The sequence below is a fragment of the Perissodus microlepis genome, chromosome 10 (genome assembly GCF_051167445.1).
Source record: "Perissodus microlepis isolate ML-2025 ecotype Zambia chromosome 10, ASM5116744v1, whole genome shotgun sequence".
Classification (NCBI taxonomy): Eukaryota; Metazoa; Chordata; class Actinopteri; order Cichliformes; family Cichlidae; genus Perissodus; species Perissodus microlepis.
In genome coordinates this window covers 17,423,409-17,436,901 of record NC_140470.1, presented here as the reverse complement: position 1 = coordinate 17,436,901, position 13,493 = coordinate 17,423,409, and the positions used below count along the sequence as shown (strand labels likewise).

Genomic DNA, 13,493 nt, shown 5'->3' with positions numbered 1-13,493 from the left:
ATTTCTTACATTTTTTTCTTCCATTGATTAACCCACTATTTGAAATCAGATATTTTTCACTATTCTTCTTGGTTTATACATGAACTCTCCTTTGAGTACATTTCCTTACAACCAGAATATTATGATTGTTGGACAATCATGTAGTCAGACTCGGGTTTCTTTGTTTTCTGGTCTTCATGAAAGCCAAATCAGAACGTTTTTCCTCAGAAGTAGCTATTCCACTTCTGGGGTGAGCAACCTGTGCTCCCAAAATATCATTTTTGAGCATTTTAGTGGCCAAAAAGAATCTATATAGAGCTGCAAAACAAATCTGAATTTTATATATAAAAAAAAAAAAGTGATACAGCCTGTTAAATATACATGTGTCTTTCAACATTACTAATACTAATACAAATACATGAAAAATAATTAATATCTTTTACCACATTTGGCTACTCTACAGTGGGCTATATGATTATTTGGTACTTGGCATGGTGGTAAAGGGCACAAAGATCCACAGCCCATCTGTTCCCTTTTCTTTATGTAGGTTTTCTCTCAGTGCTCTGGTTTCCTTCCACATCCACAGACATATGTGTTAGGTTAACTGGTTATTCTAAACTTGCTCTCTGAGTCAGCCTTGCAGCAGAGCGATCATCCTATCAGGGCGACGTCTCTGCTTTGAAAGGCAGTGCCTCCAACATTCAGCAATAAAAAGAAATTCTGCTGACCATAATGAATCTCAGTTACATCATATTATCAGAAGGCTCAATTTTAGGTGGTCAGGTAGAGAGCATTGAGAGAGTTATACAATTTAACAACTGTCCCAAATGTCTTTATTAACGATTCCAGACATTTTCGCAGTTATTTATTGTCAGAAGATTAGACATGTGACCCTCCAGACAGCTGACAACGACCTGGCTTAATAACAACAACACCAGCTGGTTATAAGCTAACATTTTGCCAGCTAATATTATCACTGAGTCTCCTAAGAAAATCACACTTTCCCTCTGGTAAACAGTGTGATACCCGCACATCATTTGAGGATTTATTCTCTAAGCGTCCAACAATGAAAGTTTTACTAACACCAGCTAACAGAGGCTTACAGTGACAAAAACAGCAGCACTTACCAACAAAAGAAGTTCAGGACAAACTCAGCAACTCAGCTCAGTATCACTGTCATTCGACAGAAATGGCCTTCAGTAACTAACAAAGCTCTATTCAGAGCTCAGGTAAAGAGCAGACTGACAGCCTGCACTCCATATGGATCAACCAGTCACAGTTTTTCGTCCTCCTGCAGCCACCATTGCTAGGATTATGCACTTTAGAGGGGGTAAGACAACAGAACTCAGCTGACTGCAGTCTGTACTCTACTGACATCTAGTGGTGAGATATCACACCAGTGAAAGTTACAACTTTAAACAAAGTTCCAAAAACAAACAAGTGAAACCCTCTCTTGATTGTATACTTTAACAGTAATACACATGTAACCTTCTAAACAGTCCAACAAATATCAGCAAACAGACTGCTTCTGTGCAGTTACAGTCACACAGTGTGCCAGCAGCTAGCTAATCATCCTGACTGACACCCTCATCACCTCTGTGGACTCATTCCGCTTCCTGGGTACCACCATCACCCAGGACCTGAAGTGGGAGCCCACCATCACCTCCGTCATTAAGAAAGCCCAGCAGAGGATGTACTTCCTGAGGCAGCTGAAGAAATTCAACCTGCCAACACGGACGATGATGCAATTCTACACTGCAATCACCGAGTCCATCCTCACCTTCTCCATCACCGTGTGGTACGCTGGAGCCACTATCAGGGACAAACAGAGACTGCAGCGTGTTGTGCGCTCTGCTGAGAAGGTGATTGGCTGCAGACTCCCATCTCTGCAGGACCTGTACACCTCCAGGACACTGGGGCGTGCAGCTCGGATCTCAGCTGACCCTTCTCACCTTGGACACAGTCTGTTTGACCTGCTCCCCTCAGGCAGGAGGCTCCGGTCCATTCGCACCAGAACCTCTCGCCATAAGAACAGTTTCTTCCCCTCTGCTGTTGGACACATGAACAATAACCGTATGACTGTTCCCACCACTAACACATGACCCTACGCTATGTTCACTGCATCATTCCATGTTTGGCACTGATCACCACCTGCACTCATGTATATATCTATCTACTTAGCACTTTTAATTCTTATTCTTATTTTTTTTTTCTCATGTCTATTTAAGCGTTATTTATGACAGTATGTTTGCACTAAGCACCGCAGCAATTTCCTAATGTTGTAAACCTGCTCAACATTTGGCAATAAAACCCTTTCTGATTCTGATTCTGATTCTAAATGTACATTTGTAGTATTACCGAGGGAGAGAAAAGACTATGAGATAACATCACTCAGAGATGGAGAATGATGTAGGAAACACAGGACAGGAGCGGAAGAGGAGGGACTATTTTTAAAAGAAAAGGACTGCGCGGTGGGATCTGTTCAACTGGAAATTTTGTCAGGGTCCTGGGTCTGGGCGGCCCAGGATCCCTGGGCAGTCATGGACTGGTGACATTATATGTATTTTTGGTGTTGCTGCTGCTCTTTCTCCGTGCTTGTGTGTGTGTGTGTGTGTGTGTGTATGAACACTGGTTTGCAGGCGCCTTCGGGCCTGGTGATCATTGCTTGAGACTTCACGTTAATCATCCAGTTTAGGTTTTGTCGTTAAGTGCATGCCTGCCATTGTTTAGTGTCCTGACAGCTGCCGCTATTGTTTCCCGCAGGAGGAGCGTGGAAGGCCTGAAGAGCAGCGAGCACCGGGAGTGCAGACACGGGAGCAGAGAGCACTAGGAGGACACGACACGGGAGTCTGGGGAAAACACGGGGATTTATTGTTGTTTTGTACTGTTCGCACACAGAGCACCGCGCCTGGGTCCTCCTTCCCTACACCCCCCACGGTCTGCCATGCCAAACCGTGACAAATTTAAAGCTTACTTTCTTTTTTTTTTTTAATTGATAGATGTCGAGTGGATCGACAGATTGATGATTTGTTGTTGTTGTTGTACACTGCACTGCACTCTTGAAGAAGATGTGTTCAGATTTACACAAGCTAACGCGTTTTTTTTGTTGTTGTTTTTGGACAAATTGTTTCAGAGCTGGGTTACATCAGGGGGAACAGACATCTCATTTAAATGTAATGTCTCATTTTTCCAAGTGTGTAAGGAAAGTCATCCATCTACAATATAATCAGCAAGCACATGGAGCTATTTGAAGCTTTGTGAAATCATTAGAATTAGAAGTTTGTATTTCTTGTATTAATATTATTTTAATATCACATTTATATAGCGGATGGAGGTTCAGTTAGTTCTGTAGTTTGTACTGCTTCAGAGGAGTGCTCAGCTGCCCAGTCTTCTGTCCCAGTGGTCATGTCACAGAGGACCACTTCCACTCGCATCCATAACCTGCAACAGTTTTCCTTTTAATTCATTATCTGTGGTCTTTCAAACATTAAGAATTAATTAATTAAATGTCCCAAACAATATTCATCACTTTGCTTCTATCTGCCTGCAATTATAGCCACCTACCATGTACCGGATCTTTATTACAGCTGGCTAATAAAAAGTGTTAAGGATAAAGCATCTGTCTGCACTTTTCCCTCTAAGCTGCGCACTGCTGACACGGTCTCCGCGCACACAAAATCTGCACTGCGCACAAACCCCCCAAAACAAAACAGAAAAAAATCAAACCTGGAATTAAAATAAATACATAACAATTGATTCTGTGCTGTTTTGGAGTGTGAGTCAGTGAGTGACCGGTAACTGGCTGCTCCAGCCAACGATGCCACTCACATTCATATAAACGCTAATCAGTGTCGTTGACGGGTTATGACGGCGTCCTTATGTGCCGATCCCGGTGTTTTAGTTAGTAAAGCGGTGTGGCCGATGTGGAGTGGCTGAGTGAAGACACGCTAATGACAACGTGTACAAACATTGGAGATGTGAGCAGGACAGACAGAAAAATTAAGGTGAAGTTTAAGTTCTCAGTCAGATTTGTGCTTATCCAGTGCCATTTATTTCCAATTCTTATTTGTGGATATTGATCATTAAATACTGACACTAGTTTATAAGTAGTGGAAATGCAAATAATCGTGTCATTATCAGTGATGGGAATAACGGCCGTTACTTTTTTCAGTAACTAGTAATCTGATTAATTACTGTTTCTATATTTCTATTGTTACATGGCTATTACTAAGAAGAAAATGCGGTGTGGACTCATTAATATTTTTCAACACACAGATGGTTGAATCTGTCTTCAGTTTACCGGGAGTTGGAGCCGGGGGGCAATCGTACAAGTGCTGCTTAGGTGGATTCACCTCTGTTTGCACCATTTAGTTATGAGCTGTTGCATCTGTGGATGCCAAAGAGAAAACTTCCCACTGGATACTGAGCTGACTATACCTGTCTTCCGTGTGTAGCACAAGCGTTTACTAGTGTAAGGCTGTAGAATTTCAATTTACAAAGTCAGTTACCAAAACTGTTAATACTTCCATGAACCATTGAGCAAGGCATATTACTTGATAGATGCTATTAGGAATGCTTTCAAAAGGCATCAACAGCACAGATACAGTAGATATCATTCACAGAACAATGTTTTCAAGCAGCATGTAAACATTTTTATTTCTGCTGTTAGATTGTTCTAATTTGACATTTTTACATGTTTTAAATGAGACAAAATTACAGGTTCAGACAACAGATGTTTTGGTTAATCCAATTTTTTATTTTTATGGGTAAGATGTTATAATACCCTGGTTCACTCTGTGACTTACTTTGTCTCCTATAAATCTTCTTTAATTCAGTTCAATTCAATTCAACAGTATTTACATACAAATGAATTGAACTGAACTGAATTAAAGAAAAAACCCAACAATCCCCTATGAGCAAGCACTTGGCGACAGTGGGGAGGAAAAACTACCTTTAAAAAGGTAGAAACCTCCGGCAGAACCAGGCTCAGGGAGGGGCGGCCATCTGCCGCGACCGGTTGGGAGGGGTGGAGCCGATGACAAATGTATACACAACTAAATATTAAAGCAAATATGCTTTAAAATTTATGTTTAGGGAGTTGAAGTAACTGTTAATATTTAGTTGTATATAACTTTGATTTTATAGGAGACAGAGTTGAAGTCACTTAAGTGAACAGTCTCAGAAACCAGTTGCGCTTCTTTTTCTTTTTTGGCTTTTCTCTCTGCATGTTGTCATCTCGGGCCTCTGGATTTTCTGGTTTGGTAGTACTGGCCTCCTCTTTTTCTTGCTTATTCTCCTGGAGTGTCTCGACTTGGGCTGGAGAATTTTCTGCTTTGTTAACCCTGGTCTCTTTTTGATCTATGGTCTCTTTTTTGGCTGGAGAATGATCCTGATTGCCAACGTTGGACTCGGGTTCTTCCTTTTTTATTGTCTCTTGCAGAGACCGCAAAGACTCCTGAAGAATGATCTTTTCATCTTCTGTTTTCTTGAGTTGTTTGCGGATTGTTGCGTTCTCCTGGTTTTTCCTCGTTACAATCTCCAGGTAGAAAGCTCTGGTTTTTTCCAGCTCTTCTTTTAAGTTTTGGACCTCCAAATTATTTGCCTCACAAACAGCCTCACTGAGGCAGAATTTGACTATGAGCTCAGCGAACTCACAGGAGGCTCTTTCTTCCTGTTCTTTACGTTTTGCAACTTCCTCTTCTAGGTTTTTCTGTGTTTTGAGGAGCTGCTCGCGGAGTTGTTCGATCTCTTCCTGCTGTTTTTTACATTGGACCTCCAACTCAGCTTCCCGAACAGTTTTCACCTCTGCAGAGTCTGTGTGCGGAGCTTCTGTAGTTTGTGTTGAAGCGTCCACACTCAGCTCTGCAGCTGTGACAGCTGTGTTGCTGTTTTGAACAGGAGCCTCAGGCACATCAGGGGTGAGATTCTCCTCGGGTCTGCTTCTGTGAGCCTGTTCCAGTTGTTTTTTGAGTTCAAGAATTTTTTTCTCAGCATTTCCTCTGCAGCACTGTAGCTTCAGGCGAAGCCAATCGTTTTGTGTTTTAGCCGCAGAGGCTTTGTGGTTCGCGGCTGTCATATTGTAGAGATTGGTTTTACTCATGTGCTGAGCCTCCTGCAGGTGGAATCTCAGTGCAGCCATTTCATCGGTCTCACTATGTGGACGTTTGCCATCATTTGGCATTAAGTGAGGATTAGGCTGTGGTTGAGATGGTCCATCATTGGTTCTAAAGTCAGGCTGATGATGCACAGGCCCTCGGTTCGGTAAAAAATGTGGCTTGTACCAGTGCTGCCCAGGCCCATTATTGGGGTTAAAGTGGGGATTGGGCTGATGTGGCACAGGCCCTCGGTTCGGTAAAAACGGTGGCTTGTACCAATGCTGCCCAGGCCCATTATTGGGGTTAAAGTGGGGATTGGGCTGATGTGGCACAGGCCCTCGGTTCGGTAAAAAGTGTGGATTGTAGCAATGCTGCCCAGGCCCATTATTGGGGTTAAAGTGGGGATTGGGCTGATGTGGCCCATGCCCTCGATTGGGTCCAGGGTTTCTGGCTCTGGGGTTTGCATTTTTTTGCTTTTTATTCTTATTTTCACCCTTTGGTTTGGCAGATGAAGTCACCTCATTTGGTGCCCGGTTTTTCCCTCTTTGCTTTGGGTTTGGCTGCTTCGCTTTTGTGTTAGGGCGAACAGCGGCCGATGAGGTTCCTTCCTGGGGATCAACGTTTTGCTGCATACTCTGCATTCTTCTTGTCTTTGCTCTTACAATGTACAATGAAGATTTTTTCTATTTGATCAGGGTTTGGACTTGTTTTCGTTGCATACACTGAACGTTTCAAATCGTTTTCCTAAAGGTTGGCTCGTGGTGTGTTCCTAAAGAGTCGCACAGTTCTGAGACATACTGAGAGCACGCTGTGGTCCTATTTAAGGACTTTTGAGATGTCACGTGCTCCTTTGATCTGATAGAGCAAATTGAGTGTGATGTCATCTGCTTAGAATGTAGAATGTGATGTCATTAACTTAGCAGAGAATCGTGTTTTTCTTTGAAATAGAATTCTACCAAACTTAAATTAAAAACTTTAATTTTGTACGAGATGTTAAATTCCCAATCTAAAGGCCAAATCTATCCGAGAACTTCGGGAGAAGATTACACAAATAACTCAGAAGCTTCAATAAATGTTTCTGCATCAACATGTTTTCCATATACATCTTTAAAAATATTTTCTATTCGCCTAAACAAATTTGATTTATATTAATTTCTGTCCTAATGGGAAAAGGAACGATTTTCAAAGCTTCAAGTTTAAAAGAAAATCCTTTTATTTAACACTATCAAGTTGCAGATTTGCTATATTGTATAGTATTAAATTGCAAGTCTGAAATAGGTGAGTTTTAAGGGGCATTCACTCAGGACAAAATAAATTATTTGCTTTCTGTGTCAGACTTGCAAACTTATAAATACTGCAGGGATGCGTGCATGAGTTAATGCTGTAGAGGAGACAATAATCAGGCAACAAACTGCTGCCACAGCCGCTCCTTAAATATCTGGTCTTGACTAAGCTTAAAATATGAGTGCTGAAAACTCCTCTGATGCTATCCAGTGGTATATTCAGTGCACTTCACTATTCCTGTTAATACAACATCTGAAAAGGAAAGAAGTGAAAAGTCATGCTGTCATAGTAAAAGAAGTCCTTCTTCAACTCAGAAAAATCCGCATTTGAACCACATAACAAAAATATTTTAAAGATCTGGCCTCAGATTTATTATTTTAGTGTTTAGAAAGCCCTTCTACACATATGTGAGCAGCTCAGTAATTTTCTTTTCAGTTTCAGGAAAAAATGGTGCTCCCAACTAAGCACAGCGGGGTAAAATAAGCCGAATAACACGCTGTATTGTGGGCTGGTTACGCTGTCAACAGGTAAGCATTTTTCCAGTGATATGGGTGAAGAAAGAAACATGTTTACAGTGGCTTGCAAAAGTATTCGGCCCCCTTGAACTTTTCCACATTTTGTCACATTACAGCCACAAACATGAATCAATTTTATTGGAATTCCACGTGAAAGACCAATACAAAGTGATGTACACGTGAGAAGTGGAATTAAAATCATACATGATTCCAAACATTTTTTTGCAAATAAATAACTGCAAAGTTGGGTGTGCGTAATTATTCAGCCCCCTGAGTCAATACTTTGTAGAACCACCTTTTGCTGCAATTACAGCTGCCAGTCTTTTAGGGTATGTCTCTACCAGCTTTGCACATCTAGAGACTGAAATCTTTGCCCATTCTTCTTTGCAAAACAGCTCCAGCTCAGTCAGATTAGATGGACAGCGTTTGTGAACAGCAGTTTTCAGATCTTGCCACAGACTCTCGATTGGATTTAGATCTGGACTTGGACTGGGCCATTCTAACACATGGATATGTTTTGTGTTAAACCATTCCATTGTTGCCCTGGCTTTATGTTTAGGGTCGTTGTCCTGCTGGAAGGTGAACCTCCGCCCCAGTCTCAAGTCTTTTGCAGACTCCAAGAGGTTTTCTTCCAAGATTGCCATGTATTTGGCTCCATCCAGCTTCCCATCAACTCTGACCAGCTTCCCTGTCCCTGCTGAAGAGAAGCACCCCCAGAGCATGATGCTGCCACCACCATGTTTGACAGTGGGGATGGTGTGTTCAGAGTGATGTGCAGTGTTAGTTTTCCACCACACATAGCGTTTTGCATTTTGGCCAAAAAGTTCCATTTTGGTCTCATCTGACCAGAGCACCTTCTTCCACATGTTTGCTGTGTCCCCCACATGGCTTGTGGCAAACTGCAAACGGGACTTCTTGTGGTTTTCTGTTAACAATGGCTTTCTTCTTGCCACTCTTCTACAAAGGCCAACTTTGTGCAGTGCACAACTAATAGTTGTCCTTTGGACAGATTCCCCCACCTGAGCTGTAGATCTCTGCAGCTCGTCCAGAGTCACCATGGGCCTCTTGGCTGCATTTCTGATCAGCGCTCTCCTTGTTCGGCCTGTGAGTTTAGCTGGACGGCCTTGTCTTGGTAGGTTTACAGTTGTGCCATACTCCTTCCATTTCTGAATGATCGCTTGAACAGTGCTCCGTGGGATGTTCAAGGCTTGGGAAATCCTTTTGTAGCCTAAGCCTGCTTTAAATTTCTCAATAACTTTATCCCTGACCTGTCTGGTGTGTTCTTTGGACTTCATGGTGTTGTTGCTCCCAATATTCTCTTGGACAACCTCTGAGGCCGTCACAGAGCAGCTGTATTTGTACTGACATTAGATTACACACAGGTGCACTCTATTAAGTCATTAGCACTCATCAGGCAATGTCTATGGGCAACTGACTGCACTCAGACCAAAGGGGGCTGAATAATTACGCACACCCCACTTTCCAATTATTTATTTGTAAAAAATGTTTGAAATCATGTATGATTTTCGTTCCACTTCTCACGTGTACACCACTTTGTATTGGTCTTTCACGTGGAATTCCAATAAAATTGATTCATGTTTGTGGCTGTAATGTGACAAAATGTGGAAAAGTTCAAGGGACACAGTGGATACAATTCTGCCCCTGCAGGAATAAACTTTGTGGTTATGAAACTGACCAAGTGTTTGCATAAAATGTCACACGTTCAAAGCCGTCACAGAACCTGGGGTTTGTATAAGTGCAGCTGTTGGTGGGGAGATAATCTCACTCTTCTATATAAAGAGTCACCAGGCAGCAACTTCCAGATCTTCATTTGCGATCTCATCCATCATCATTTCTCCACTTATCAGCAGCTATGGCTTCACTTCGCACCCTTCTGGGAGTGGTACTGTGCTCCCTCATGGTTTCTTCCTCTGAAATCCTACCTCAGGCAGACTTTGATTTACAGGCGGTAAGAATCATTGATAATCATTTTTATTTTACCACCCATCTATTTTCATAACCATGTCTCTATCTTAGGGCCATGGAAAGGGGGTACTGGAGGTTATCTAACAGGGATAAGCAGGGACCCCCCCCCCCCCCCCCCCCCCCCCCCAAGACAGTTTAGCAGTCTACACGGGAGGCTAACCTTTGCACAATTTACTTTTATAATGACTTCACCATTTATGTTATGTGGTTATGTTTCACGCTGGATTTTGTGTGATAATACATATTCTGTGTTACAACAAACAGCTCTTGTGCTTCTGTCTAATTCTCAATGCTTTCCATTTGTGTGTCCACAGATGGCAGGTAAGTGGTACCGGACTGGAATTTGCTCTAATGGCCAGTGGTTTGTCAGTCGCAAAGCCAATATGAAGACCGGCACGGCCATCATTACGCCAACTGAAGATGGAGGTCTTGAGTTGTCGTTCTTCAGTCTTACGTGAGTGCGAGAGGACAGACAGAGCAAATATCATTTGAATAGCATTAAAATATTTACACTGGAGATTAATGTGATGTCTTTGCGACAGTAATGATACATGTCAGAAAATGGAGAATTTAGCCAACAAGACCGAGGTGCCTGGAAAATTCACATACAAGAGTCGGCGTGAGTACGCCCACAAAGAGAGGAAACGAATAATTTCCCATCATCATCATCCAGTATTGTTTTTTCACATATTCTCTTCTGCTTTTTTCCTTTTTGTCAGACTGGGGGTATGTGAGTGACATGCTTATGGTTGATGTGAAGTATGATGAGTACGCCCTGACCTATTCCTTCAACACCAGAGGGAATGAAACCTTTGTCATTAACAGACTATTTGGTAAAGTTGCATTTAGCTGTGTTCAGTAAACCGTTTAGCAAAGTTACACCCACTGCAGCAGATTTACATCACGTGGCTTCACAGGACGTAGTTTGGATCTCAGCGATGAGGTGCAGGAGAAGTTCAGGCAGTTCTGCTTGCAGACCGGCATCCTTCCTGAAAATACTGTCCTTCTTCCTAAAAGCGGTACTTTTACATTGGTGGTGAAGTTCTATATAAAAACAGCTTGGAATACAGTGATGTTGTGCACTGATCACCTTACACTTTCCATTTTTCCTTCTACAGAGGAGTGTCCACTTGCCTAACCTTCTGTCCCACCGATCGTCTCACCAGTACTGCATGAAGATCTTACACCATCTGTTATGGAAATGTGCCTGAGCACCATCTTGAGATGTTTTTAACAATAAAAATGCAAACATCGAGAATATTTTTCTTCATTATTCATCCTTTGTATGAAATAAACTGAAGAACACCCATAACAACACAACCAAAATGTATTTTTCCCCCATTCACACACTTTATAGTATTCAAGCAATCAATCAATCAATCAATCAATCAGTTTATTTATAAGCACATTTAAAAACAACAGAGGTTGACCAAAGTGCTATACAAAGCAAAAAGTAAAACAAACACACCTAAAGAGAACAAAACAAAAACTCAGTCACAATTAAAAGCTAGGGAGTAGAAATGTGCTTTCAGACGGGATTTAAAGTGGTGGAGACGTCCTACTTTGAAGAGGCAGACTGTTCCAAAGGGTCAGGCAAACGCTTGGTCTCCTCTGTGCTTTAGGAACAATCAGAAGCAATGTAACAGCTGACTGAAAAGTTCTATTTGCAGTGTTTTTAGTTAAAAGATCAGAGAGCTATGAGGCAGCTAATCCATTTAGAGACTTACAAACAAGCAATAAAATCTTAAAATCAATTCTAGAACATACTGGAAACCAGTGTAAACGAGCCAAGACTGGGGAAATATGGTCACGTTTACGAGTGCCTGTCAAGAGTCGGGCTGCAGCATTCTGAACAAGCTGAAGACGAGAGAGCAGAGAGCATTCGATTGTTAAAAACAAACAGTGGTCACATTATAAGTTAAATGCATATTCAAGCTTTTATTTACATCCGTTTACAATTCACTGAGTTTTATTTTATGTGATTAAATGATCTTAGATCATCCACCTGTAGATGAAGGTCAGAATGACTCCTTGTTTTATCTGCCCATATTGTGGTTTTAGTCAACACGCTAAAGGCAATATGCTACCGAGTGGTGACGTCAGAGTACCTCATAGCACAACAGTTGCTTATACAAACACACACACACACACACACACACACACACACACACACACACACACACACACACAATTTTAACAAGTTGTTTCTGTGCTTAAATTTCTTACATTTTTTTCTTCCATTGATTAACCCACTATTTGAAATCAGATATTTTTCACTATTCTTCTTGGTTTATACATGAACTCTCCTTTGAGTACATTTCCTTACAACCAGAATATTATGATTGTTGGACAATCATGTAGTCAGACTCGGGTTTCTTTGTTTTCTGGTCTTCATGAAAGCCAAATCAGAACGTTTTTCCTCAGAAGTAGCTATTCCACTTCTGGGGTGAGCAACCTGTGCTCCCAAAATATCATTTTTGAGCATTTTAGTGGCCAAAAAGAATCTATATAGAGCTGCAAAACAAATCTGAATTTTATTAAAAAAAAAAAAAAAAAAGGTGATACAGCCTGTTAAATATACATGTGTCTTTCAACATTACTAATACTAATACATGAAAAATAATTAATATCTTTTACCACATTTGGCTACTCTACAGTGGGCTATATGATTATTTGGTACTTGGCATGGTGGTAAAGGGCACAAAGATCCACAGCCCATCTGTTCCCTTTTCTTTATGTAGGTTTTCTCTCAGTGCTCTGGTTTCCTTCCACATCCACAGACATATGTGTTAGGTTAACTGGTTATTCTAAACTTGCTCTCTGAGTCAGCCTTGCAGCAGAGCGATCATCCTATCAGGGCGACGTCTCTGCTTTGAAAGGCAGTGCCTCCAACATTCAGCAATAAAAAGAAATTCTGCTGACCATAATGAATCTCAGTTACATCATATTATCAGAAGGCTCAATTTTAGGTGGTCAGGTAGAGAGCATTGAGAGAGTTATACAATTTAACAACTGTCCCAAATGTCTTTATTAACGATTCCAGACATTTTCGCAGTTATTTATTGTCAGAAGATTAGACATGTGACCCTCCAGACAGCTGACAACGACCTGGCTTAATAACAACAACACCAGCTGGTTATAAGCTAACATTTTGCCAGCTAATATTATCACTGAGTCTCCTAAGAAAATCACACTTTCCCTCTGGTAAACAGTGTGATACCCGCACATCATTTGAGGATTTATTCTCTAAGCGTCCAACAATGAAAGTTTTACTAACACCAGCTAACAGAGGCTTACAGTGACAAAAACAGCAGCACTTACCAACAAAAGAAGTTCAGGACAAACTCAGCAACTCAGCTCAGTATCACTGTCATTCGACAGAAATGGCCTTCAGTAACTAACAAAGCTCTATTCAGAGCTCAGGTAAAGAGCAGACTGACAGCCTGCACTCCATATGGATCAACCAGTCACAGTTTTTCGTCCTCCTGCAGCCACCATTGCTAGGATTATGCACTTTAGAGGGGGTAAGACAACAGAACTCAGCTGACTGCAGTCTGTACTCTACTGACATCTAGTGGTGAGATATCACACCAGTGAAAGTTACAACTTTAAACAAAGTTCCAAAAACAAACAA

At 41.5% G+C, this 13,493-nt stretch overlaps 1 protein-coding gene across 1 annotated transcript; it reads left to right on the top strand.

Annotated features, from left to right (window-relative positions):
• The first annotated feature begins 9,728 nt into the window (after nucleotides 1–9,728).
• Nucleotides 9,729–11,117, top strand: LOC146379194 (lipocalin-like). The gene is made up of 5 exons (XM_084941286.1): nucleotides 9,729–9,842; nucleotides 10,174–10,313; nucleotides 10,402–10,478; nucleotides 10,579–10,878; nucleotides 10,978–11,117. Exons 1-4 carry the CDS (start codon nucleotides 9,747–9,749, stop codon nucleotides 10,719–10,721), a joined length of 456 nt encoding a protein of 151 aa, XP_084797412.1. The 5' UTR covers nucleotides 9,729–9,746; the 3' UTR covers nucleotides 10,722–10,878; nucleotides 10,978–11,117.
• Nucleotides 11,118–13,493: the final 2,376 nt, after the last annotated feature.